This window comes from Myotis myotis, unplaced genomic scaffold (genome assembly GCF_014108235.1).
Source record: "Myotis myotis isolate mMyoMyo1 unplaced genomic scaffold, mMyoMyo1.p scaffold_m19_p_2, whole genome shotgun sequence".
Taxonomy (NCBI): Eukaryota; Metazoa; Chordata; class Mammalia; order Chiroptera; family Vespertilionidae; genus Myotis; species Myotis myotis.
In genome coordinates, this window is record NW_023416324.1 from 5,318,452 (window position 1) to 5,343,077 (window position 24,626).

The following is a 24,626-nucleotide window of genomic DNA, read 5'->3' on the forward strand; positions in this document are numbered from 1 at the left end:
TAGTAAAAGACACAGAGAAAACTCACTCAGCCTTGTAAATCTGAAGCCCTTTCCCGCACACCTCAGCCACTTGCCTCCACTCACTGGCCAAGAGCTCCAAGTCAGGGTGTAGCCAATTGAAGGAGGGCTACTTATACATGTGGTTACTCTATTCCCTGATGCTGGGACAATGAAGAAACTGTCTTAGTCTATGGTATTTTAACAGATAAACACCCAACCTTCCCCATATACTCTTCCCCTCAGCTATTCAACCATCTGGTGGGAGGACTTGATTCGTATACAGTCCTCCTCACCAGGGCTGGGGCTAGGAAGTGAGAGGTGTGATGGTCACCGCTAGGCCATCTCTTACCCAGCAGGTAAGGAGAAGAAAAGAAGAAAGAGGAGGAGGAGGAGGAGGAGCTAGTATTTATTTAGAGTTTGGTTTATGCCATGCCCTGTGCTAATGGGTATTTTTGCACTGAGTTTATTTCATTTAATATATCTCTGTAACCACTGCTATGAGGCAAGTGCCTTTCCAATCCCCATTTTATAGATGAGATGACTGGGGCTCAGCGAGGTGAAGTGACTTTCCCAAGGTCACATGGCTGGTAGGGATGGAACCAAAGTATGGCTGTGCTGGGATCCGTGCTGAGCTCAGAGGCTCCACTTCAAACACAGTCGGAGAGAAAACAGGAATAGAAATAAAGGGATGGGAGCTAAGGACAAAGCAGCCCTTTATGGCTCAAACCCCTTACAGAAGAAGGCTTTTCAATTAGCGGTGAAGACAGAGTCCAGGGGAAGCCGCCTGTTGGCGCCAAGAGGCATGTAAAACAGACCCGGAAAGAGCTTCCACCAGACAGCTCTGGAGTGGAGGGTCGGGGGGGGGGGGGGGGGGGAGACAGGATCTTATACTCTGCAGCCTTTCCATTGGGCAGGTCATTTGGGCGCTGGAGCGATCTTTAATTAGCATCTGGAGTTAAAGGGGGCTACAAGGTGCCCCAGGTCGGACAGGGATCTCTGAGTCCAGCACCCCCAGGCCTCCATAAACAGACGTCCTGCAGGCAGAGTTGGAGCAGGGGGAAGGGAGTTGGACGATGAGGCCCCAGAAGGAGGATTCTCATGACTTTCCCTGCCCGCGCCAGCTCCCGCTGCCACCACCAGCTCCACTTTATGGCAGGCATATTTCAAAGGCCCGGTTCCATTTGCATTTTTAAAACCTCGCTGATGGCCTGGGAAAATTGTATTTTCCCAATGTTCCTGGGTACCACACTCCTCCCCTCCTCCCCCACTCCACTGGGCCTCCATCTCTACACCCTCCGTTCTGGGAAGGCTCCCCAATCAAGGGCAGAGCAAGCCCAGCCCCCATTCGGGATCATCTGGAGGTCCCGGGAGGCCAGAGACAGCTTCTGGGAGGGTGTGGAGAAGGTGGCCACAGCTAGGACCCCGATCCACTAACTCTAGTTCGCCAAGGAGTGGGGGCGGTGTCCCCCGCGGAGGGCGGAGGGTGTTGGGGCACCACAGGGCACATCACTGGCTCTCCCTGAGGGTTTGTCAGGCTGAGAGGGTTTGTCAGGGCAGGCGCTTTGAGGAACTTTGAGGAGGCTCCTGGCAGCAGCCTTCACACCAGCTGAAAAGAGTAAGCCATTCACGCAGCAAACAAAACACTTTGCTCTCAGCTGGGCTTGGGAACACACTCTGTCTCCCTATTGCTCCTTTAAATGCCAGTCTTTTCCTGTTCTTCCTCCCACCCTCTCCCAGGGCGCACATTCTCGGCCTCCCCTCTGAGATGTGCCAGGAGGGGCTGTCCTCTGCACTCAGATGTCAGCTTTGGCCTCTGATGTCGGAGCAGCAACACATACGCTCTCCACCTTTTGGGTGAGGACTCCGGTCTCTCTCTGTCCGCCCTCACAGCTCAGGGCGGCACCCCTCATGCCTGGAGCTGCTCCCAACACTGTTCTCCAGGCCACCGGGAGCTTCTGGAGTCCCCTACAGACCTGGAAGCCTGGCAGTGGCTCCCCTGGTGACCCTGAGCACATAGGGAGTGAGTGCTGGGGCAGGGACACGGCCTCAGGCCATTTGCTTCTGCACAGATGTGCTCCCCAGTCTTCCCTGTTCCTCCCTCAGCACACACTCCGTGGATGTATGACAAGCTCCCGGCTCACCCCTCACACAGCAGTGGCAACGGCCTCCCTTCTTTCTGGCTTCCCTCGGTCCTACAGCTGGGGACTGGCAGCTGGTCCTCTTTGGAGGGATCCCCGTTGGATCTCCCTGGGTGACACCAATGCCAATGCCCCCTGAGCACTGATGGAGAGAAATGGGCCAGACACTGGCCACCGCTCCCCAGCTGCTTCTCCTGTGGTCCTCTGGCCAGGGGTATCAGGACAAAGGGGTGTTAGAGCTGGAGGGATGCCGGGGCCAGGAGTTGGCATGACTCTGGGCTCTGGTGCCAGAGAGGTGAATGGAGAAGGAGGGAGGGAGGGACGGTGCCAGGAGCCTGGGCTTGGCATCTCCCTCTGGGGAGACCCAAGGATGCCCTCGAATGTCAAGGAGGCTGGTGACCTGCCAAGGCTGGGTGACTGGGAGAGGAACCTAAGAAACTCCTGGGGAAGGGAAGGCGGCCCCCGGCCTGAGCCATTTGCAGAAGCGAGGACTGACCCCCAGGGGTCGCTGCGCCGCTCGCAGCCCCGGCCGCTGGCAGTGGGAGCCCGGTTGTACCACCGCACGGCTCCCGCAGGGGGAGCGGCGGCCACCGTGGCGCCTGGCGGCGGGCTCGGGAGACAGCAGTGCGCGGTGGAGCGCAGGCCCTCTCCCGCCACTGACGCAAGGCCGGGCGGTTCAGAGGCCGGTGGCGCCGATGGCTGGGGGTGGGGCCCGGCTTCAGAGCCTGCCCTGGACACCCCCACATCCCGTGGTAGAAGCCGAGACCCAAACAAAGGCGGGCGGCGAATAAAAGGCGGCGGCGCGGAGAGCTCGGGGTTGCGCGTTGGGGACCAGATTCCGCACCAGGCTGTACGCGGTCTGTGCGCTCTGGAGCGGGACTGGGAACCCCGGCCTCCGCAGCTCCGAAGAGCTTTTCCCTGCGGCTTCCGCGAGGAGACCAGTCCGCCCCGCTGGGTGGCTGCAGTCCCTGGCCGCTCCGGCGCGCCTCCCTCCCGCGCCCGCGGCTGAGCCCGCTCAGCTTGGCCAGCCGAGGTGAGTGCGACGGCCGCTGGGCGCCATCGGGGTGTGGGCTGGGGGATGCATTGCTGCGGGAGCGGGGCAGGTCCTCCGCGCCGCCCCTACCCCGGCCTGCGCGGGGCCGTGTGTGAAGTTCTCCCGAGCCCCAGCCAGCCCGGGATGCGGGCGTCGGAACCCACCAGCTCGGGAGAACCCAGAGCCTGTCCCCCGCGGCCGCTCTCCAGCTCCGCACCAACTCCCCGCGGACCCAAGCAGCCTCGGTTCTGCACGGGTCAGTTTGAGATCCAGAAACCACGAGGCATCCGACCTGCGGGGCGCCTTCCGACCTCTGGCCCCCTGCTCGTCGCGGCGGGTGGATGACTGAGTCCATAAAAGTTGTCAGCCTGAACCTGTCCCGAATCGGGCTCGGGGCCGGGCTAGAGCGGAGGGAGGGGTCAGAAAAAGGTTTGTGACCGCCACGCCACCTGCTCGCCGCCTGAGCGCACTTACGCTCTCAGCGGGACATTTCCCGGGAGCCGCGGCCCCGTTAGCCGGGCTGCAGGTCCGGCGGGGCGGGCGAGGGAAGCCGAGTGAGAGTGGAGGTGGGGCGGGCAGCGGAGCAGTGGCGCGCTGAGGATCGGGGAAGATTTCTGGCGCGAGTGGTGCTGAGTCCCGTGAGTCAGCCCCGCCTCTGGGAGAACTTTTCCCAACTCCCGGGGGTGGGGGTGGGCGCAGCTAGGCTTCCGGGGCCCCTCTCTGCTGAGGAAGCCCACGCCAGATCCCTGCAGTCCCTCGGGAGGCGTGGTGAAGAGCCCCGCCCCTCCACGCCCTGGGTCAGCACCGCGGACAGCGCCTCGCGGGGGAGCATAGCCTCAAACCCCACCAACCCACATGCACCTTCACGCAGATCTACAGACCACCCGCAAACAGCCCCCACCCGGATTCACAGTCCGTTCACGCAAACCCATATCCACCCACCGTCCGCACAATCCACACGCCCGGGAAGGTCCATCCACACGCACGTGGACAAGCTCATATCTTCCCAGGAGCCCCTGCAGCCTGGCAGCCTCTTCACTCCAGGTCCAGTTGTCTCCGGACCCAGAATAAGCCCAACTCCAGAGCTCACTGCTGAGTCCTCACAGGGATGCCCAGGACTCAGAGCCCTCACCACACACACACACACACACACACGCACGCACACACGCCAGTCCTGCTCCTGCCAGGGGAGCAGAGCACACCTCCCCCCCCCCCCCCCCCTCACTCCAGTGCAGAACTGGGCAGGAACCCGGGCCTTTGCCAAATGGAGGGAGGAGCTTCCCGCCCAGTGGAAGCTTAGCTGCGGGCAGAAACCCAGCCTCCCCAAATCTTGGTTTTAGGCTCAGTGCGTTTTGCTGAGCCCCCCTTCTTCAGACCTTACCCCAGACAAACCTCCTTCGACAACCAGGGTCTGTGCCCCTCGCTCTCTGCATCATTCTTCACTTGCACTTTCTGTGTCTTTGTTCCCCTGTGCTGTTCTCCTCCTCTGTGTTTATCTTTCACACACACACACCCCTCCTCTTTCTTTTGCCTTTTCCAGTTCCTCCTTCCCAGGCACCTTTACTCTCTCCCCAACTTTCTTCAGTCAGCCCACTCCCCTGTGGGTACAGCTGGCTCCTACGGGGAGCTGACTCCATTCTCCTGGCAGATTCTGCACCCCTACTTTCCTCTTTGGGAGTCTGGCACACACACACACCCCTTTCCACCCATGGCCTCAGCAGCTTCTGCCCCTCCCCAGGAAAATGTCCAGGAATAGATGCACCCGAGTCCCCACGGTCTCTCCAAGGGGCCGGGATTCCACACCAAGTGGCTCCATCCCCACCTCCCTGGGGACCTGACTTTTTGACAGGCCTGGTGCCCATGCCCTCGCTTGCCCTTTGATGCTGCTCCTGCTGTCGCCCTTAATATCCAGAAACTAGGCTCCAGCATGATGTGGTGGGAGGAGCTCTGAGTGCAAGTGGGGAGGCCTGGGACCTAGTCTCAGCTTGGCCACAGATCAACTGTGTCCTTCAGTGAATTCCCTTCTCCGAGCCTCAGGCTTCCGGTCTGTACAAGAACAGGGCAGGTTGAGGTGACTTTCCGGGTCTCTTGTTGGCCCTAGTAATGTGGGACATTGACTGTCTCATGAGCCTCTTGAGTGTGGGTGGGAATGAAATTTTCGGTTCTAACCCCAGAGCTATTGTACCTTTCCCCTTCCTCAGAGCACCCACCACTAGTGAAGTCATCCTGTCCCCTGAATGAGGGATGTTCAGATGATTTCCTTTATAGGACCAGAGATGTCAAGTAATTTTCTTGGGGTCACACAGCTGAAATGCAATCTCCATTGGGGCAGGCAGTGATTCCACTGTCTGTATATCCTCTGTATGAACCACAGTTTTTGTGGTTGGTGGATGCTTAGTGAATAAATGAACAAACGAATGAATGAATGAAAGCATGCATGCATGAATGAATGAATGAATAAAAGAGTGGAGACTTAAACCTGGATCTCCCGATCCCCAGAGCCTTGGGGCCATGGTTTAAGCCATTTTCTCTATAGTTTAGACATGTTTTCCTTGTCCCCCCCATTTCCCTCCCACTTGCCTGGTCATGCAAAGGCAGGTGAAGTTGTCTAAGACTCTTTCTCCCCAGGACTGACTCTGATTGTAAATGACCACGGAGAAGGGACCAGCTGAGAGCAGCTTTAGAGGGCCTGCTGGTGGGTAGGGCCTTGGCAATCAGCCCCAAGTCCCTAAGACACGAAAGTAGGCTGTGCATGGGCAGCTGGCCAGGATCTGAGGCTGGGAGAGAAGACAGTCATCCTTACCATTTGGCTAAGCAGCCACTTCCCACAGCCCCATGAGCTGTAAAAATCACCTTTACAGATGAACAAAGCGAGATGCTGGGAGAGAAGGTGGTTTCCCTAAGGGCAAACAGCCCGCCCACGGTCAGCCATAAAAATAGGCACCCACACATGGAGGAGGTGGTGGAGGTGGCTGATAATAGCACTATCGCTGTTGATAATGATGGTAGCATCATCATGATTGGAAGTTCAGTGATTGGCCTCTTTGGTTCCCTTTCTCCTCTTTGAAATTGTCTCCCCATGGGAACCTCTTATGCTCCTCCCCCACCCAAATGTGGAGAAACTGGGGGCTGGGACAGTGAGACAGGGGGTCTGGTTGTCCGTTAGTCCCAGCCGAGGAAGAGGGCTTGTCATTTGACATCCTCCTCCTCCTGCCCACCCTCCCCCACCTGCGTGCGTCTCTGCCGGAGAACCAGTGTCCGAGTCCGTCAAACACCCCTCCTCGCTGGGTTCCACATGCAAGGCGCAGGGAGAATAAATAAAGAGCAGTGTTGGCCCGAAATAGACTCACAAATATGCATGTTTTCCCAAAGTCGCATTTCACGGGCAAACATTTTGATCTGAAGGAAGGAAGAGCCCTTATTTTGCCCAGTGCTCTCCATTATTTTATTTATTTAGGTTTAATCCTCACCCGAGGGTATGTTTAGAGGAAGTAGGGGGAGAAACATGGATTGGTTGCCTCCCATCTGCACCCGGGCCAGGGACTGAACCCACAACCTAGGTATGTGCCCTGACTGGAAATCGAACCTGCAGTCATTTGGTGTACTGGGTGACGTGCCCAGCAATGGAGCCACCTGTCCAGGGCTCTGCATTATTTCTGGTATTCGTTCATTCATTCATTCAGTAAATATTTTTTTTTTTGTGAATGTAAATTCCTCTGCTCCCTGAGTCAGAGGTGAAGGGCAGTACTGTCACCTGACGCTGGCTCTGGCCATCTCTCATGGGCCCAAGGTGGGGACTCCAGACTTCTGAGCTAGGGCCAGAACTGACTTCTGAGCGAGGGCCCGAACTGGGTGCCTCACCTTTGCATCTCGGGCTCTGTCTCCAGCCATGAGAGCTGTAATCCGTTTGCCTGGGGGATGGGCTCAGGCAGGAGTCCCACTGTGAGGCTTGGGCTAGAAAAGATCTTTAAACTCTGTAAGAGGCCAGGGCTGCACCTGGGGATGTTGTTTCAGGGAGGCAGGTGAGCTGCCCAGCATCACACAGCTCGTTGGCCGCAGAGCCTGCATCTCAGCGTCCCAGCCGGGCATGCCATGCCACGAGGGGAAAGGCAGCTGGCTCCCGCTGCCCAGGGCCTCTCCTCCGCGTCCCCTCAGCATCGAGCCTGACCCTGTGGCCTGTCCCAGGTCCCCAACTATTCATCATCACGAACACTAGCACATACAGAACACGTGCCATGTGCCAGGCACTGTGTAAATGCTTATATTAATTGATGCGATCCCCACAACAGCCAAAGTGTGCTTGTTCCACTTCACAATGGGAGGACCAGCGGCTAGAGAGGTTGACTCCCCTGCCTAAGGTCACACAGCTGGTAAAGAGGCAGGGGGGCCCACAGGGCCTCCATGAGCAGGTTCACTCTGGGGGTGAAGGAGATTTGGAAGCAAAGCCGAGGGAGGAGGAGCAAACGGACAGCAGCAGGCTATTTACTCGACCCCTCCTGCCATTGCTTGCTGGCATTTGTGCCGGCAGAAGCGGTGCCTCTGCCAAATCCTGGAAGGAAGAATCCCAGTGCGGGGTCCTGGGGCCAACCCCTGGGGGACGTAGGGTCTGGGTATTTCTCCCTGAACTCAGGGGAGAGACTGAACTAGGCATGCAGAACCCCGAGCATGCGCTTGACTCTGACATCTGCTTCCTCCCTCTGAGGGACCCAGAGTGGGGACCTGGGCAATTTGGAGAGGGCCATTGGGTGGCAAATTAGGGTCTTGCTGTCTGCAGTGAGCTTGGCCACTGGGGACGAGGAGGTGGCGGGGGCAATAGGAAGGACTGACTTGGATTTAGATGCCAGTGGGAACCGTGCAGGTCTCTTATAGGGGAAGCTCTTTGGAACCCAGAAGTGATGTCCCAGGAGACAGTGCCCAGAGGTTTAAAAAGCCTTCTCCTCAATCCCCACCCCAAGTCCCTGCCTAGCAGCCCCACTGTGCGCCAGGCACTAGACATGCGGAAGTGGGGAAGCCTGCCTCTGTCCCTGTAGAGCTCACCAGTCTCGCATCCCCGCCCCTGGTACCTTTTGCCCCAGCGGAGGTGAGGGATGAGAAGGGATGGCTCACCCAGGCCCCCCACCAGAAGTAGACGAGGGACCCATGTGTCCCCTGGGACTCAGAGGACATGACCCAGGCACGTGGTCATTCCAGGGTCAGGAGAGACGTTTCCCACGGTGGTGCCTGCAGGACAACTGAGTGTCCACCCCTCACCCCCCGCCCCGGCTTGATGTCCTGGTGGGGGGGGGGGGTGCAGCAGGGAAGATTCACACCTGTCCAGCCATCTGCCCAATGCCTCCGGCACACATACTGGCACCTGGACCACGCGTCCTTTGCCAGATCGTGTTAATAAAGGGGACATGACTTCCAGCTGGAAGCCACTCCTGTCCTGAAGGAGAACGTGGTGATCTGCTTGTCTCTGGGGAAGCAGCTCAAAGGGGCTTGGAGTTGGGGCCGCTGTGGCAAACGTGTTCCCAGGATGTTTGGGGAGGAGTGCCGCGTGCTCCCCTCCCGCGTTGGCCTCTGCACTTCCTGGTGGGCTTCTCGCGTTCTTAGCCGGGAGAGTTCTGCAGGGTGATCGCCCGGAGATAACGATGATGACAATAATGGCCAACATATTTTGAATGTTTACTCTCTGCCAGGCACCGGGCTTAGAGCTTTATAGGTATTATCATCCCATCTTCATCCCAGCCCTATGCAGAGTTGCCATTGTTATTTCATTTTAAGGATGAGAAATGAGAACCATAGAGAGACTGAGCAGCTTGCTGGTAAGCCATGGAGATAGGAGTCAAACCCCAGGCAAGCTGGCCCCGGGGATGCCATAACCACGGCCACCACAAGGCAACTGAAGCTCACACTCTGACCTTCCTATCAACTTGATTTGGGTCTTTAAAGATGAGTGTGATTGAAACCCAAATACCTTTGGGATCCTTCAGTAATCTGGGTAATTTGTACATAAGGATTTGAGCTACATCCCTGTTGACTGGGTGATGTGGGTTGACCGTTTGCCTCTTGACTGCCGAGCAACCAAGCAGATCCCTTTTCAGATGTCCAGATGTGGGCAACATCTGGCAGACTGGCAGGCCTTTTCTGGCAGTCATCCAGATGTTTCCCCTTTTCGTTTCATGTAGACACAGCTGGGACTTGCATCCCTCCAGATATGCTTCCATGTGGGAAATTCCTGGTTGAAAGCACTTGTTGGTTTAATTTTATTTTAATACTAGAGGCCCAGTGCATGAAATTCGTGCAATGGCGGGGGTGGTCCCAAAGCCCAGCCTGCACCCGCTCACAGTCCAGGAGCCCTTGGGGGATGTCTGACTGACGCGGAGGTGGGAGAGCCTCCCGCCACTGCCACCTCAGCCGTGAGCTCAGCTTCTGGGAGCCGTGAGCTCCCCCTGTGGGAGTGCACTGACTACCAGGGGGCAGCTCCTGCATTGAGCGTCTGCCCCCTGGTGGTCAGTGCGTGTCATAGTGGCCAGTCATTCCACCACTTGGTCGATTTGCATAATAGCCTTTTATTACATAGGATTGATTTTTAGAAAGAGGAGGAAGGAAGGAAGAGAGAGAAAGAAACATTGATATGAGAAAGAAATACTGTTTGGTTGCCTCCCACCTGTGCTCTGATCGGGGATCAAACCTGCAACCCTGGAGTGTGCCCTGACTGGGAACGAACCCACCATCTTTCAGTGTACAGGGTGACGCTCCAACCGACTGAGCCACACGAGCCAGGACCATTTGCTGGTTTTAAAGCATCACCTAGTGACTTCACAAAGGCAGGATGGTGGCGTTGGTTCCTCTCTGCGACCCAGGCCTGAGAGCCTGGGCTAAGCTGGAGGAAAACCGGGCTCTGGGGAAGTGGCAGCAGGTAAAGGAGAAAACCTCCTTCCCTTCTCAGCCCGGACGCTGGGGCGAGGCTGGCTGGTGAAGGGCATGCGGGCGAGTAGCCGTTGCACACTCCCTGAGAAGTTCCTGACTTTCCGACCCCGTCCTCCGGAGGCTTTGAGCAGATGGTCCCCGAGTAGCAGCAGGAATTGGTGATGAAAAGAGACATGTCGGCAGAGAGGCATTCTCGGGCATTAATGAGCATGAGAATAGATCTGGGGTGAGAAGGTTCCCAGAGCCTTGGGGAGGAAAGGATTTCAAGACATTGCAAGTTAAGATCTTGAAAATGTAACAGAAAGTCCTTATTTTATATAGCGAGCACCAACCAGTGAAGGAATTAAGACTATGAATGACTAAGGGAATGAATGAACTGGTAAATGTAGAATTGGTGAATGAGGCTGATGGACTTGGACAGCCAGGGCCTTGATTGGGTGGGGCCTGACCTGGTTCTCAGTACTGACAAAGGGAAGGGTCCTGTTCTTGTCCCCCTGGAATCCCCTTTAGCTCAGGGTCAGAAAGAAATAGGATGAACCCCTGAATCTCATCTTCTTACTGTGCACCGCACCCCCCATCCTGTTCTGCCCCGGTCACGGGGCTCCTCTGGCTCCTGGCCATGGCAAGGTTGGAACCCCAGGTGGCTGCAAAGCTGATGGAGGCTGCAGTTTCCACACCCCGAGAAATCTGCAACCCTCGTCACCTTCCCAGCTGCTCCCCCAGCCCTAAGTCCCCCCTCCTCTCTTGTCACATGTCTGTGACTGGACCTTTGGGAACTCCAAATGACAGAATTGGGAGGTACCTGAAAGCTCATTGAATCTAGCTCTCCCATTGGACAGACAGGCAAACTGAGGCCCCAGGGAGAAGGAAAGACTTTCCCAAGGTCACAAGCAAATGGGAGACAGAGCCCATTATTGTGGAAGGACTAAGGAAGTTCCCACCAGATAGGATAGCACCGCGTCACTGGGCAGGGGCAGCAGGGGCCTGGGATTCTTGGGCCCAGGGAGCGTCCTTGGGTCACTCCTGGACTCTGGGGCCAGAGTCAGTGGTTCTATATTTCTGGGGTCCTGAACTTCCCAAGCATCTTGTGGGAAAGGCGGCAGAGTTGGGGGGTGGTCCTTGGGGATCTGCCCGCCACCCTGGGCATCCTGTGGCAGCTGCTCAGCTCCAGCCCTGACCCCTGTCTCTAGGCAGCGGCACCAGCGTGGAGGGTGGGCTGAGGCTGAGGCCAGTGTTAGACACCCCACCCCGGCAGGGGCCTCTGTGCTGGCCCTGGGTGCGAAGGGGCTGGTGGACTTTGACATCCTCTCTCCCCACTATGCACACCTGAGCTGTCAATCAACAGTGTAGCCAGGAAGCCCTTTCCCCGAGCCACTGACCTGTGCGGGCACAGGGGTGCGTTTCTACCTGGACACCCAAGATGGTGAAGTTGGGTGTCAGTTCCTGATGCTCTTTTCTCGTCCCCCTTTCCTGGAAGCTGCCCCACAGGCTGGGCTGTGCCCAGACTGTGGCCAGAATGACTCCAGGGGCAGGCACTGAATGTGTATGTATGTGTGTGTGCGTGCGTGTGTGTGTTTGCGCGTGTGCGCTGAGTGTACGCATGATTGTGCATGTGTGCAGGCCAGCAAGGTTTAGGAGGGCTGGCTCTAGAATTCTGGGAGTTTTCAAACATGTAAGATTCTAATACACTGAGAAGAGGAATCAGCTTATCAGAAATCAGGTTCAAAGAAATCCCTTTTCTTAGCTTCAGTTTTCTTGTTTGCAAATTGGAAATAATCCTTACGACTGGAAACGTATAGGAACATGATCTCCAGTGCCGCATAGATGCAAATCCTTCAGTCCCCCAGGCCGAGGGGAGGGGACAGGAGATAATGGCTCTGACCCGGGAACCGGGACCGAGGGCCTGAGCAGCCTCCAGCATCTCCTTGCGGTGCTCCTTTCATCAGTGCTAGCCTCCTCGACCCCCCACAAGCCCAGGCGGCTGGGGCTGGGGGAGCCCCGAGTTTGCAGAGGGGGAGATTTGCCCTAAGGCTTCTCCCTTTCTTTCTAGGCAGTGAGGCTGGAGGTACAGTCCCTTCTCAGATGCCACCCAAACCAGTCCTGGTGGCCCCTTGGGGGGCTTGATTGCTTTGCATTAAATGCCTTTTTATCTTTGCGCTTCCAGCTTACCCTCAAGCTTCTCTTTGGTGGGGAGACCCAGGAGAGTCTTGCAACATCCTGGACCCACAGATGTGTCTGGGTGTGCTGCGGGGAGCAGAGGGAGACAGGCCTCCAAAGCTCCCCCTGAGCTAAGAACTGGCAGGCGGCCACCTGCCGTGTCCCAGTGAAGCCCATGGCATCAGCACATACTGGTCAGCGGACCTGACACGTGGAGTGATGATACAGCAGGACCCACCCTGTGTGCTCCCCAGTTAGACAATAGCTTCCGATTAGGGATGAAGGGGAGGCCACTTTAGAGAGCATCTCCCTCTAGATGGGGGACCATCCATCCAGAGATGGGACTGACTTGCTCTGGGTCACCCAGCAGGCTGGTGGCAGGGCGGGGCCCTACTCTAGCCTCAGGGGGCCCCTTGGGCTGCCCCACGCACCCATCCCTGCTTCCTCTCCTCCCTGCCTCTGAGCCTGAGTTCCCAGGAAGAGCTGGCTGGAGCTGAGATGCAGAGATGCCCAGGGAATTGTTTTACATATTTGTTAATCGGGTCTCGGAGAGAGAGAAGGGCCCCGAGCTCATCAGCCAGGAAGGAATCCAATTTGGCTTTTATGGCCATGGTTATTGGTCTTATTTTGCAGGGATCTTTTTATTTGTTATTAACGCAGTGATCTGGGGGCTGGGGAGCTGACTGGCTGCTGGGTGCAGGGGGTCCTGTGGGCTCACTCAGAACTCCAGGCAGCGGCCGAGACTCAGGGGTGGGGGTGAGGGGGTGGGAGGAGGCGGCCTGGACAGGTTGGCCAAGGCATGCAGTGAAGGTTTTCCGGAACCTTCTGACCCTGCAGACAAGGGGCGTTTGAGGGGCTGGCTATAACTCGCGGTTCTGTATGTTGCCGGTTTTATTAAGCTTTTATTGCCTTTTCCTCAGAGATGCAAGTCTGCCAATAGGTCTGGGATGTGAGGCCTGAGCTGTGTAGGCAGAAAGGGGTGGAGAAGAGAGGGCAAGAGTGGGCCAGCTGGGGTGCAATTCCTCTGTCAGAGCAGTGGCTACAGGATGGGCTCTGACCGGCCTGCAGAGGCTCAGGTCCCAGCCCCCCAAACTGCCTCATGGAGCTGAAGCTGGAACAGAAGTGGCATTAAGTAAAGGGCCCAGTGCTGGGTGGGCACACAGAGTGCTCAGTGGGTGGGCAGCTCCCACCCCAGCTCCTCGAATGGGGCCTGGCAGGCAGGGAGCCGTGGGCCTTCTATTTTCTTCCACTGCCTGGCCCCACCAGGAGGAGCTGGTTGGCAGATGTGGGTGGCCTGTTTGTGTGCCCCACCCCCCGGGAACATGGTCCTGTTCCTGGTCCAAACGTCATCATTTCTCCCCACCCACCCCCACCCCACCCCCATGGCTGGAAGAAGAGGCACTTCAAGGCATGAGTCCTGGACACAGATCCGGAGGCTGAGTCTACTCCCAGTGCCAGGGGGTAACCAATGTGAGCCCCGGTGGAAGGCAGGGCAAAGGCTAGATCATGCTGGGGGGGGGGGGGGGGACGGAACAGGGGAGAATGGTCCTGGACCATCTGCAACAGAATCCCCGAGGAGATGGTGTAAAGGGATGCCCCGTCCCCTGAGTCTGGTTGGCTAGATCTGGTGTCTGTCCCAGGCGTTTGCATTTGCACCAGGGACTGGTCCCCATCCCAGTCCGAGGGCCGATGTGGTAGAGAATGAGAGTCAGCTCTGGCCGACTTGCAGACCTGCCATGAGCCGGGGCCAGATTCAGGCCTCTCCCCAACTGCGAAGCTCACAGTGATCATACTATGTGACTCAAAAGGTGGGGTACCACCATCCCCACTTTACAGATGCGGAAACTGAGACTTGCCCAAGGCACCCAGCTAGTGGCAGAGCCGGGTGTGAAGCTAGGCCCATCTGACTACAAAATCCATGTTAGCACCCTCCTCCCCCTTACAATCAGGCCCTGGTGCTCTGGGTGCCTGGTATACCCTCTGAGAGTGGGGGGAACAGTTCTGGTCCCCTGAGCCCACTAGCCAGAGAACGCATGGAACGGGGACAGTCACAGTGGCTGTTGTGACCATTAATGTTCGTTCCTCTGGTGCCGACTGGTTCCCCGGGTGATATATTGGCGGGAGCAACGCTTGTTTGCCTGATATATATGGAGCTGTTGGGCTTACGAGTCAGTGCCCACAGCTTCCTCACCAGCTGTCAGCCCAGGGCGGCCATCTGTCCTTTAAACGCTTCATCCCCACAGACTGCCCTCCTTTGAGAAATGAGGGTCCAGGGCAGGACCACCACAGAGCCCTTGCCCAGCTCTCTCCCCTCTAACCCCCACCTGGGCTCCCAACAAATAAGTCCAGATTTCATTTGAGGGGAGGAGCCCTTCTCTGAATTTCTCACCCTCTGCTGGCCACGGTAGCCCATAAGAATGGTATGGATTCCTTGCGGGGAGGGGGCAACAGGTCTGATGGGAGAAGGTGCAGGTACCTGCCTCAGCTGCAACCACAAAGCAGGTTTTCTCAGGGCTGGGGAGGCAGAGAGGTGGTAGATTTAAGATCTTCTTCTGGGGGAAGGGCTCAGACATGTGCTCGCAGTCACCTGGCCAGGCCCCTTTCTCTACAGGGCTTCTCCTGGCTCTATTGCCATTTTCATTTGAGATCTAAGTAGGACTTGGGGCTTCTGGAGATAAAACTTTAGGAGGGGCCTAGGATGCAGCTGCTAGGAGGGCTCCCTGCTTCACCCCCACTTTCCCTCTGGGATGCTTTATGTCCCTTTGTATTAGTCAGGGTTCTCCACAGGAACGTTTAAAGGACAGATGACCAATAGAGTATAGAAAGATGGGTGGATGGATGGATGGAAGGATGTGTGGATGGGTGGATGGATGGGTGGGTGGATGGAAGGAAGGAAGGATGGATGGATAGATGGATGGATGGATGGATGGATGGATGGATGGATGGATGGAAGGAAGGATGGATGGATGGATGGATGGATGGATGGATGGATGGATGGAAGGAAGGATGGATGGATGGATGGATGGATGGATGGATGGATGGATGGATAGCAAGGAATTTGTTCACATGATTGTTGAGGCTGAGACGTCGTTTCTGCAGCTGGCAAGTTGGAGCCCCAGGACAGCCCATGGTGCAGTTACGTCTGTGCTTGGGGGCCTGACCACCAGGAGCGCTGATGCTTCGAGCTCCTCTTGGAAGCCAGCAAGGACCAGGAGCAGCCGATGCTTCAGTCCGAGTAGAAGGCTGGAAGCACCGATGGCCCAGCCCCAGCAGTCAGCAGAGAGTTCCCTCTCACTCAGCCGCTCTCAGGGCTTCAACTAATTGGATGGGGCCACCCACACGAGGGAGGACAAGCTGTTTTACTCCGTCTGCACACCCAGAATTGTGTTCGGTCAAATGTCTGGGCACCCCTGGCCCAGTCAAGTCGACACATAAAATTAACCATCACACCCAGGCTCCCACCAAAGGGAAGCTAGGCTTCTGAAACTGGTAGGCTTCCTTTGCACCATGCCCTACAGAAAGCAGAATTGCCGAGGCCTGAGTGATCTCCGGTCCTGTGAGGATGGTGCGGGCTTGCTAAAGGGCAGTGGGTTTCTGACATCTCAGCTCTCAGGGAACTCAAGCGCTGCTGGGAGTGGGGCAAAGAGCGTGGGCTTTGGGATGGGTAAGTCTGAGGTTCAAATGCTAGTTCCACCTCTATTAGCTGTGTGACCACAAGGGAGTCACTTTACCGCTCCTATTGTTTCTTCCTCTGTGAAATACTCATGATGCTCCCTTGCAGGGCTGATGTGAGTATGAGAGAGGGTGGACAGAGTGCTCGCGCACAGCTCATTATTATGCTACTAGCGGCCCAGTGCACGAATTTGTGCACCAGTGGGGTCCCTCAGCCTGGCCTGTGGGATTGGGCTGAAACCGGCTCTCTGACATCCCTCGAGGGTTCCCGGATTTCAAGAGGGCACAGGCCAGGCCGAGGGACCCCACCGGTGCATAGCTGGGGCTGGGGAGGGACCATGGGAGGGCTCCAGGGCGAGTCCAGCAGCAAGCTAACCTACCAGTCGGAGCGTCTGCCCCCTGGTGGTCAGTGCACATCATAGTAAGCAGTTGAGTGACCTTAGCATATCATTAGCATATTACGCTTTGATTGGTTGAACAGTCGACCAGACGACTGGACACTTAGCATATTAGGCTTTTATTATATAGGATGAGTCTCTTAAAGGATGCCAGAGTTTCTGTATGGAGCTAGCCCAGCTTTGGCTTCACCCCATCTGTGTGATTTTGCCCCAATTTGACCTCCATGTCCTCAACGATTCTGCAGCCTCTTGGCCCAAGGGGGAGTGCTGGGCTTCTGAGAAGAATTTGGGATTCTGGGTGGTAGGCACTAAGCCAGGGCATCTGAGTGGTGCAGGCCCTGGGGAAATAGGGAACTAGGACTAAGATGCCTAAGAGGGACAGGACCCTCCTCTTCCCATTCCTGCCTTCTCCTACTCAGATGAGCTATATTACCAGAGGGCAGGGCAGACCCGTACCCAGGAGGCAGTCAGCGTTCAGGGGTAAATGGAGCTGCTCGACTCACAATATCTCATTTTGAACTTCCACTCACTCAATCTCTCAGCCCAAGGATCAAAGGCCCCAAGATGTTTTCCCAGGAGCAGAGCTGAACCAGGGAGGCAAAACACCCCGAGACACGAGACAGGAAGAAAAAGCTGATGAGCTCCTAATTGCCATTAAATTATAGATACATATAGGTATTTTAAGTTGAATCTGCATGTCTAATGTGATTTTTTTGGATTACATTTTCATCATCTGGCTGGGGTGGGGCATAAAGAGGGAGGGTTCCGTCACCCTTTGGTGGCAGGGAAGTTGTAAACAGGGCTGCAGGCAGGCTGTGGGTGGGGCCACATCCCCAGGGGGCTGCTCTGGAAACAGCCAGGCCAGGAGGGAAGCTGGGGGTGTCTTTGAGGCAACACTGCCTCCCATCAAAGCCCCATTGTGTCTAGATGGGCAAGTCCATCTGGCTGGTGACTTGAAGAATGCCTTCTTCCTTAGACCTCCAACTAGCTTCCCTTGGGGTGGTGAACACACAGTACAATGTACAGATGATGTTTATAAATTGTACACCCGAAACCTATGTAATTTTATTAACCAGTCACGCCAATAAATTCAATAAAAATATTTAAAAAGAAAATTAAAAAGATAACTCCCCAATTATGGCTCTTTGGGTCCAGATGTCATCTTCTCCTGGGGTTGCCAAAAGCTCCTCCCAGAATCTGGTGAGGGAGCAGATTGCACACTCCTTCGAGCCAAGAGTCCTGGCTCTGCCACTGAAATATGACCTTGGGCAAGTCCCTTCTCCTGGCAGGGCCGCGATTTCCCCGTGTGTAAACGAAGGCGTTCCACTGGATGTGCCCGGATGTCTCCTCTGGGTCCCGTGGGCCCTGACCTGGGTCCTGCTCATTTTACAGAGCCCTCTCTCCAACGGGGAGCAGGAGGCTACACGCTCATCCACCCACTGGGCCTTTGCCAACTCTCTCCCCAGGTCCTCCTGCTTTCCAACCGGGATCTCCCAGCCGCCACCTGAGCCAGCTGGGCTTGTTTCTCTCCTTGGGGGGACAGAAGCTCCTCCCACGCCTATTATAGGAGCTCCTCAAGGAGTTGAAGGCTCTTCGCAAAATCTCTTCCACACACAGGCACACACGTTCTATTTTTAAATAACATTTATTTCTGATTCTAAAAGTAAGACTGTACCTGCTTATTGCAGAAAAAGTGGAAATAGGCAAGTATGAGAGAGAAAATAAAAATCGCCTGCCATCCTCCAAGTGATAACCACTGGTCATGGGTTTTCTTAAATGCATATATTTGTGGATTTATTTTTTTCTGTTATAAGATTGGGATTATGCTGCAAAGGTGACTTTCGAGGCGACCACGCCTGGCCCTTGAAACTGGGTCAGGTTCTTCCTTCGGAGGGTTGCTGCTGCCTCTTAGGCGACTTCCCCACTTGCTTTTTCCAAGAGGAGGGGACCTTGTTGTGTGGACGAGTGTCCACCTCGGTGCATGGGCCCCTGGGAGGCCCAGAGTTTAATTTTAACCACTTCTGAGCATGTGTGTGAGTGTGGGTGTGTGTGAGTGTGGGTGTGTGTGTGTGTGAGAGAGTGTGAGTGTGTGAGAGAGAGAAACAGGCAGAGGCAGAGGGAGGGACAGACAGCAAGAGAGCACACGGGTCGGTCACTGAGCAGGAGCCTATGCCAGGGCCCACCCAACGGGAGAGCATAAGGCGTGATCACAGTCCCTTTTGATGAGCCCTACTTCGGGCTCTTTGTCTGAGCCAACAACAGGCACCTTGCAGCAGCTGGAGCTCCTTGCTAAGCTAATCAATTCCTGTCATTTGAGAAAGGAAGACAAATTCGAGATTTGCAGCCCATCCCATGGAGGGGCCTGGGGAGGTGGTTGTCGGCGAGGCATCAGAGTCAGACCCCGCCCACCAGCGGGGCCCCCCTTGGGAGGGAGTCCTCCTCTCCATTCCTAAGTCATCTTTACCCGGCAGCACTGGGGGGCAGGGGGAGTGTGTTCAGATCTGAGAAGGCTTCTTGGCAGAGGTGACTCTTGAGTACGGCCTTTAAAGATGCTTTAGATTTGGGCAGCTGGGAAAGGGAGTAGCATTCTTAGGGGAGCAGCAGCGGGATAGAGGGGCCCCCAAGTCACCCAAGGAGTGCTGCTGTGACAGACCCAGAATCCTGGCCTTTGGCATCCTAACAGACGAATGCATTGTAAACCTATACCCTGAAAGGAGGCTGAGACTAGGGATGGGGGGGGATGGACTTGGTCCCCAGAAAAAGTGGCCCCTGCCCCTCTCCACTCTCACCTCCAGCTTCCTTTGAAGGCTGGGAATGGGACCCAGGCTCCACGGGCACCTCCACGTGCAGCCTGGGTTTTGCTCTTCGGAGACAGAGTGAGTGGAGCCACCTCCGGCTCACAATCAGGAGTTTCTGCTAATACAAATCAAGCCTCTGCGGTTAGTATGTCTTCGTCAGGCTCGCTTTAGGGCGCCGCAGAGGGGAAGTTTAATTATTTCATGGATAGGAACCGCGCAGAGGACCGGAGCAGTCCCGCCCCTTCCCGGCCTCTCTCCCTTGCAAGTCTTCTGCTTTCCTAGTTCCTCTCCCACCCACCGTCCTGCTCACTCTGTTAATCTCTTCCTTTGTTTTTCTATTTGCATCTCTATCGCCCCCCACCCCCCACTTCCCCTCCCCTCTCTGATCTCTCCCCTGTCCTAGTCTCTTTGTCGGTTTCCTTCCTTTCCCCTCACCCTCTGTTCCCCACTTTCTCTGGGCTAACGGCAGCCCCCTCTCTACCCGGACAGACTGTCTAATTGAAATGAAGCACTCCAGAGAATGTTAATAGGAAAGGCAGCATTAATTAGCCAGCTCTGGCATAATTAGCTTCCTTCTCTCACTGCCTGACATCTAACCGGATAATGAGTCTCTCTCCATCCAAACAGAGGGCAGGCAGGACAAGGGGGACAGGCCCTGCCCAGGGATGCCAGGAGGCCTCCTTGCCTTCAGGCCACCCTGCTGGAGTCCTTAAGCTGCCCGGCCCTGCCCTCTCCTGCCAGGCCCCCTCCCCCACCCCCCCTGCTGCTTGTTCCCAAGTCACAGGGAGACAGATGCCTGGCCCCTGCCTGTGCCCAAAGGTTTGCTGTTGCTGGAGCTGCATGTTAAGTGGTCTGAGCCTGACAAACAGTGGCTGCAGCTGCAGCGTCCCACAGACGGGGCGGGGAGGTGTTGAGAGGAGTTCTTGAGGAGAGCCGTGGCCTGCATCTAGCCCTGGCACAGCTGCATGGGCAATGGACGGGCACCTTACACTCCCCAAGGGGTGGGGGTGGGGGACAAAAAATCTGTTTATGTGACAGAAAATAATTAATGTACTACACAGACTGCAGAGCGCTTCCACCCTGCCCCCACCCGCCCCCTCCCCGCCCATGGTATGAGGCAGGAATGGCCATCTCTCTTTTACGAAGGCTCTGAGGTTCAGAGGTTCACTGTCTTGCCAATGTTCACACTGCCGGGACCCAAACCAGGGTCCATCTTGTTCCAAAGATCAAGTTCTTTCCCTCTCCCTTCATACTTCTAGAAGGTACTTTATAGTTGCTCAATATATGTTTTGTGCACATGTGGTTGAGTTCAGTTCTGTTGAACTGAACTGCTGGATGCAATTCCATTGCGGTATTTGTCCGTGTCTATGACCGGGCAGGGTTAATGCCCAGGCCTGGGCGACTGCAGCCGGGGCCCCCTCCTCCCCTCTCTCCAGCCTGCTGACCCTCTCCCTCCTCTGTAGGCTATGGACTCAGAGGATGACCCGTTGTTGCAGGATGTGTGGCTAGAGGAGGAGCAGGAAGACGAGGAAGCAACGGGTGAGGCCTTTAGGAGAGCCCAGAAGCCGGGGCCCCAAGCTGGGGCAGAGGGACAGTGTTGCTGGCGCGGCTGGACCTTGCCCTCCCGGCCCCCAGCCTCCGGCTTCTGGAGCACCTTGGGCTGGGCCTTCACCAACCCGTGCTGCGCGGGGCTGGTGCTCTTCCTGGGCTGCAGCATCCCCATGGCCCTGTCGGCCTTCATGTTCCTCTACTACCCGCCGCTGGACATCGACATCTCCTACAACGCCTTTGAGATCCGAAACCACGAGGCCTCCCAGCGTTTCGACGCTCTCGCTCTGGCGCTTAAGTCCCAGTTTGGCTCCTGGGGGCGAAACCGGCGCGACTTGGCGGACTTCACCTCCGAGACGCTCCAGCGCCTCATCTCCGAGCAGCTGCAGCAGCTGCACCTCGGCAACCGCTCGCAGAGGGTGGCCAGGGCCCCACGCGCGGTCCCGGCCGCCCCAGGGTGTGGCCCAGGCCCGGGGCGGGACACCGCCACCGCCCGGAAGCCAGCAGCCAATCAGAGTGGGCGTCTTCGAGACGCATCGACCCTGGCAGATCTGGCAGCCAACCACAGTGAAGCCCCGCTGACCCAGAGGCTGGACCGGAATGGGCGGGGCCAGCTGGGGACCCCGCCCACCCTGGCCAATCAGAGCCGTGCCCGCCGGGGCGCCTCGCGGTGGGACTACTCCCGCTCCTACGTGAGCACCAACACCCAGACCCACGCCCACTGGCGCATCGAGCTCATCTTCCTGGCCCGTGGCGACGCGGAGCGCAACATTTTCACCAGCGAGCGCCTGGTCACGATCCACGAGATTGAGCGCAAAATCATGGACCACCCCGGCTTCCGGGAGTTCTGCTGGAAGCCCCACGAGGTGCTCAAGGACCTGCCGCTCGGCTCCTACTCCTACTGCTCCCCGCCCAGCTCGCTCATGACCTACTTCTTCCCCACGGAGCGGGGCGGCAAGATCTACTACGATGGATTGGGCCAGGACCTGGCGGACATCCGGGGTGAGCAGGACAGGGTGCGGGGTGTGTGTGTGGGGGGGGGGGGACGGGAGGGGGGTCTGTAAGGGGCAGGGTTTGAAGCAGCCTCGGGGTGGGACTTGTAAGGAATGGGGCCTGAATGGGACTGGGGACAGGGTTTGGAGGGGTTGCTTGGAAGGTTCAGTACTTCAGGGACTGGAAGGAGGCTGGGGAGGGACTTGGCTGTGAGACTGCGTCAGGCTGGGGCTGAGCGCTGGGCAGGCCTGAGGGCCATGTGAGAGAGGGTTGGTAGCAGGGTTGGGTGTGAGATGAGAAGGAAGGTTTGGGCGCGTGCCTGGATGGAGGGGGATTGGGGGTTAGTCTATGAGCCTTGGAGTTAGCTGAACCTCAAACAAAAATGAAAATGTCAACTAAGTGGGAGCTGCCCGCCCGTGGGGTAGGCTCAGTCTCCGCTGTCCCGCCTTTAATCTGCCTAGAACCTGCCCACGCCCCCCTTAAACCATCCCTCTGCCCCATTAGGAACAGCTTGGGGCTGCTCGAGGGGCAGTTTCCCATTTCCTTCGAAGGGGCGAGGTGTTGAGGAGGGGAGGGGGACCCTGATGCAGGGCTGGTGGGAGCTGACCTGCTGAGCTCTTTACCCGCTCCCCCCCACCCCCACCCCTGCACCTGCAGGTTCCCTGGAGCTGGCCATGACTCACCCCGAGTTCTACTGGTACGTGGACGAGGGCCTGTCTGCAGAAAACCTCAAGAGCTCGCTCCTGCGCAGCGAGATCCTGTTTGGCGCGCCCCTGCCCAACTACTACTCCGTGGACGATCGCTGGGAGGAGCAGCGGGCCAAGTTCCAGAGCTTCGTGGTCACCTACGTGGCCATGCTGGCCAAGCAGTCTACCAGGTAGGCGTCCGGCCACCCCCGTGAGTGCCTGCCCGTGCGTGCACCAGGGAAGGGCTATATTAGGATAGGCCAGTGGTCGGCAAACTCATTCGTCAACAGAGCCAAATATCAACAGTACAACGATGGAAATTTCTTCTGAGAGCCAAATTTTTTAAACTGAAACTATATAGGTAGGTACATTGTTATTCACTTAATTAGGGTGCTCCTAAGGCTTAGGAAGAGCCACCCTCAAGGGGCCAAAGAGCCGCATGTGGCTCGCGAGCCGCAGTTTGCTGACCACTGGGATAGGGAATTGGTTTCCAGGTGCTTCTTTCTCATAAGCCCCAGATCCCCTTCCCTGCAACCTTTTCCCTAGGAAGTCTTTCTGTCCAATCAGGGGCAGAGCCAGACATAGCCTCGCTATCCTTCTGACAGGTCAAAGGCTCCTCTTCTTGGTCATCACGAATGGTTAGTGAGCCTGACAGCTCTGGAGGAAGTAGGAAATCCCAGAACTCTTGCCCTGGAGGTCTTGGGTATTGATTTTTTTTTCTCCCTGCAGTGGTGCTTGAGGGCTTTCTGAAAAGAGTATTAACCGGGGATTGAGGAGTTCCTCTCTTCCTCTATGTCCAGGGAGATAGCTAACAAGTCACTTCACTTCTCTGGGCCCGTTTTCCTACTTGTGTAATGGGGGTGACGAGTGCTGCTACCCTTCTGAAGTCAGGAGGAAATGAGCTAAGTAAGAGATTGGACGGCGGGCGGTCCAAAATTACAAGGCCCACAGGAGGTGGGATGGGGTTGAAACCCAGGCTCTCTCATTCAAAGTCCCCACCCCTGGGTTTTCTATGCCAGTTGCTGCGTTAGGAGCTCCTCCCAGCCCTGCTTCTTTGCCAGGCAGACCCCCGTGTGTCCTCTAAGATCCAGCCTGGGAAGATTCTTCCCTGAGGCTTGGATTAAATGCCCTTCTACCCCCTGCCACAGTCCCCCTCCTTCTCCCCAAGGGAGGCAATAAAGAGCGTACACAGGCTTTGCAGTCAGATCCCAGTTACTCCACTCAGCTGTGGGAGTTTCAGAGACGTATTTCACCTCTCTGAGCTACAGTTTCATCATAGCCCTTGCCCATCTGTATTTCAGTCGTTTAATTCCTTGTCACTCGAGGTGCGGTCCTCAAATCAGCAGCACCCGCAGTTCCTGGGGCTTGTTAGAAATGCAGAATCTCAGAGTCTCCAGGCCTTTCCTACACCTACAGGATTTCCAGGTGACTTGTTTGCACATTAAAGTTGGAGGAAGTTCTGGTTTAATTATGTCTCACTAGAGTGTGAGTTTGTTGAGGACTAGGATTGCTCCTGGCTCATTTCTACAGGCTTAGCCTCTTGCACAGCGCCAGGAACACCTTAGCAGGGGTTTGTCTGGGGGAGGGAAAGGTACTTGCCTGGGTTGGGAAGCTGGGAGGGGCTGGCTGTAGAAGGAACTTCAGGGTTTCAGATACCAACGCCTCTGCCTGATACGCGCAGCTGCTGAGGCAACACACCTGCTCTGGGTAAAAAGGCTCTCTCCCCCTTCCTGTCCTCCCAGAGCTTCATGGGAGTAGTGACAAGCAGGACCTTTGTAGACGTGACTTAGCACCTTCCTTTGGATTAATAAAATCTTTTTTATTATTCTATTATTGGTTACCCAAGAGATGGTAACGTGCACCTTGACTTATTACAGAATAATACAAATTGTCACTTTTACTACTTCCATGATAATATTAGAATCTTAGAACACGGTTCACTGCATTTATAACCCTTCAGCCTTTTGCATTTTTGTTGCATGCATTTTAATTCTATATGCATTTTAAACCTCATAAGACACTACAGTATTGTTTTACTGAGTCAATTTTCATTTATATTTACTCACATATTTACCTTTTCTGTTGCTCTTCATTACTTTCTACAATTTTATGTTTCCCTCTGGGATAATTTTCCTTATATCTGAAGAACTCTCTTTAGTATGTTTTTTAGTACAGATTTTCTGGTGACAAATTCTCCTTTGGTTGCTGAGGAAACTTCTTTTACTTTTATTTTTTTTTTATTTTTTTTTTTTTATTTTTTTAAATATATTTTATTGATTTTTTTACAGAGA

The 24,626-nt window shown here is 55.9% G+C and overlaps 1 protein-coding gene across 1 annotated transcript in view; it reads left to right on the forward strand.

Annotated features, from left to right (window-relative positions):
• The first annotated feature begins 2,918 nt into the window (after window positions 1-2,918).
• DISP3 (dispatched RND transporter family member 3) overlaps window positions 2,919-24,626 on the forward strand; it is a 45,696-nt gene continuing 23,988 nt past the window's right edge. The window contains exons 1-3 of the mRNA XM_036352655.1: window positions 2,919-3,171; window positions 20,572-21,658; window positions 22,307-22,526. Coding sequence (XP_036208548.1) covers window positions 20,575-21,658; window positions 22,307-22,526 — 1,304 coding nt within the window. The 5' untranslated portion in view covers window positions 2,919-3,171; window positions 20,572-20,574. The remainder of the gene's footprint in view (window positions 3,172-20,571; window positions 21,659-22,306; window positions 22,527-24,626) is intronic.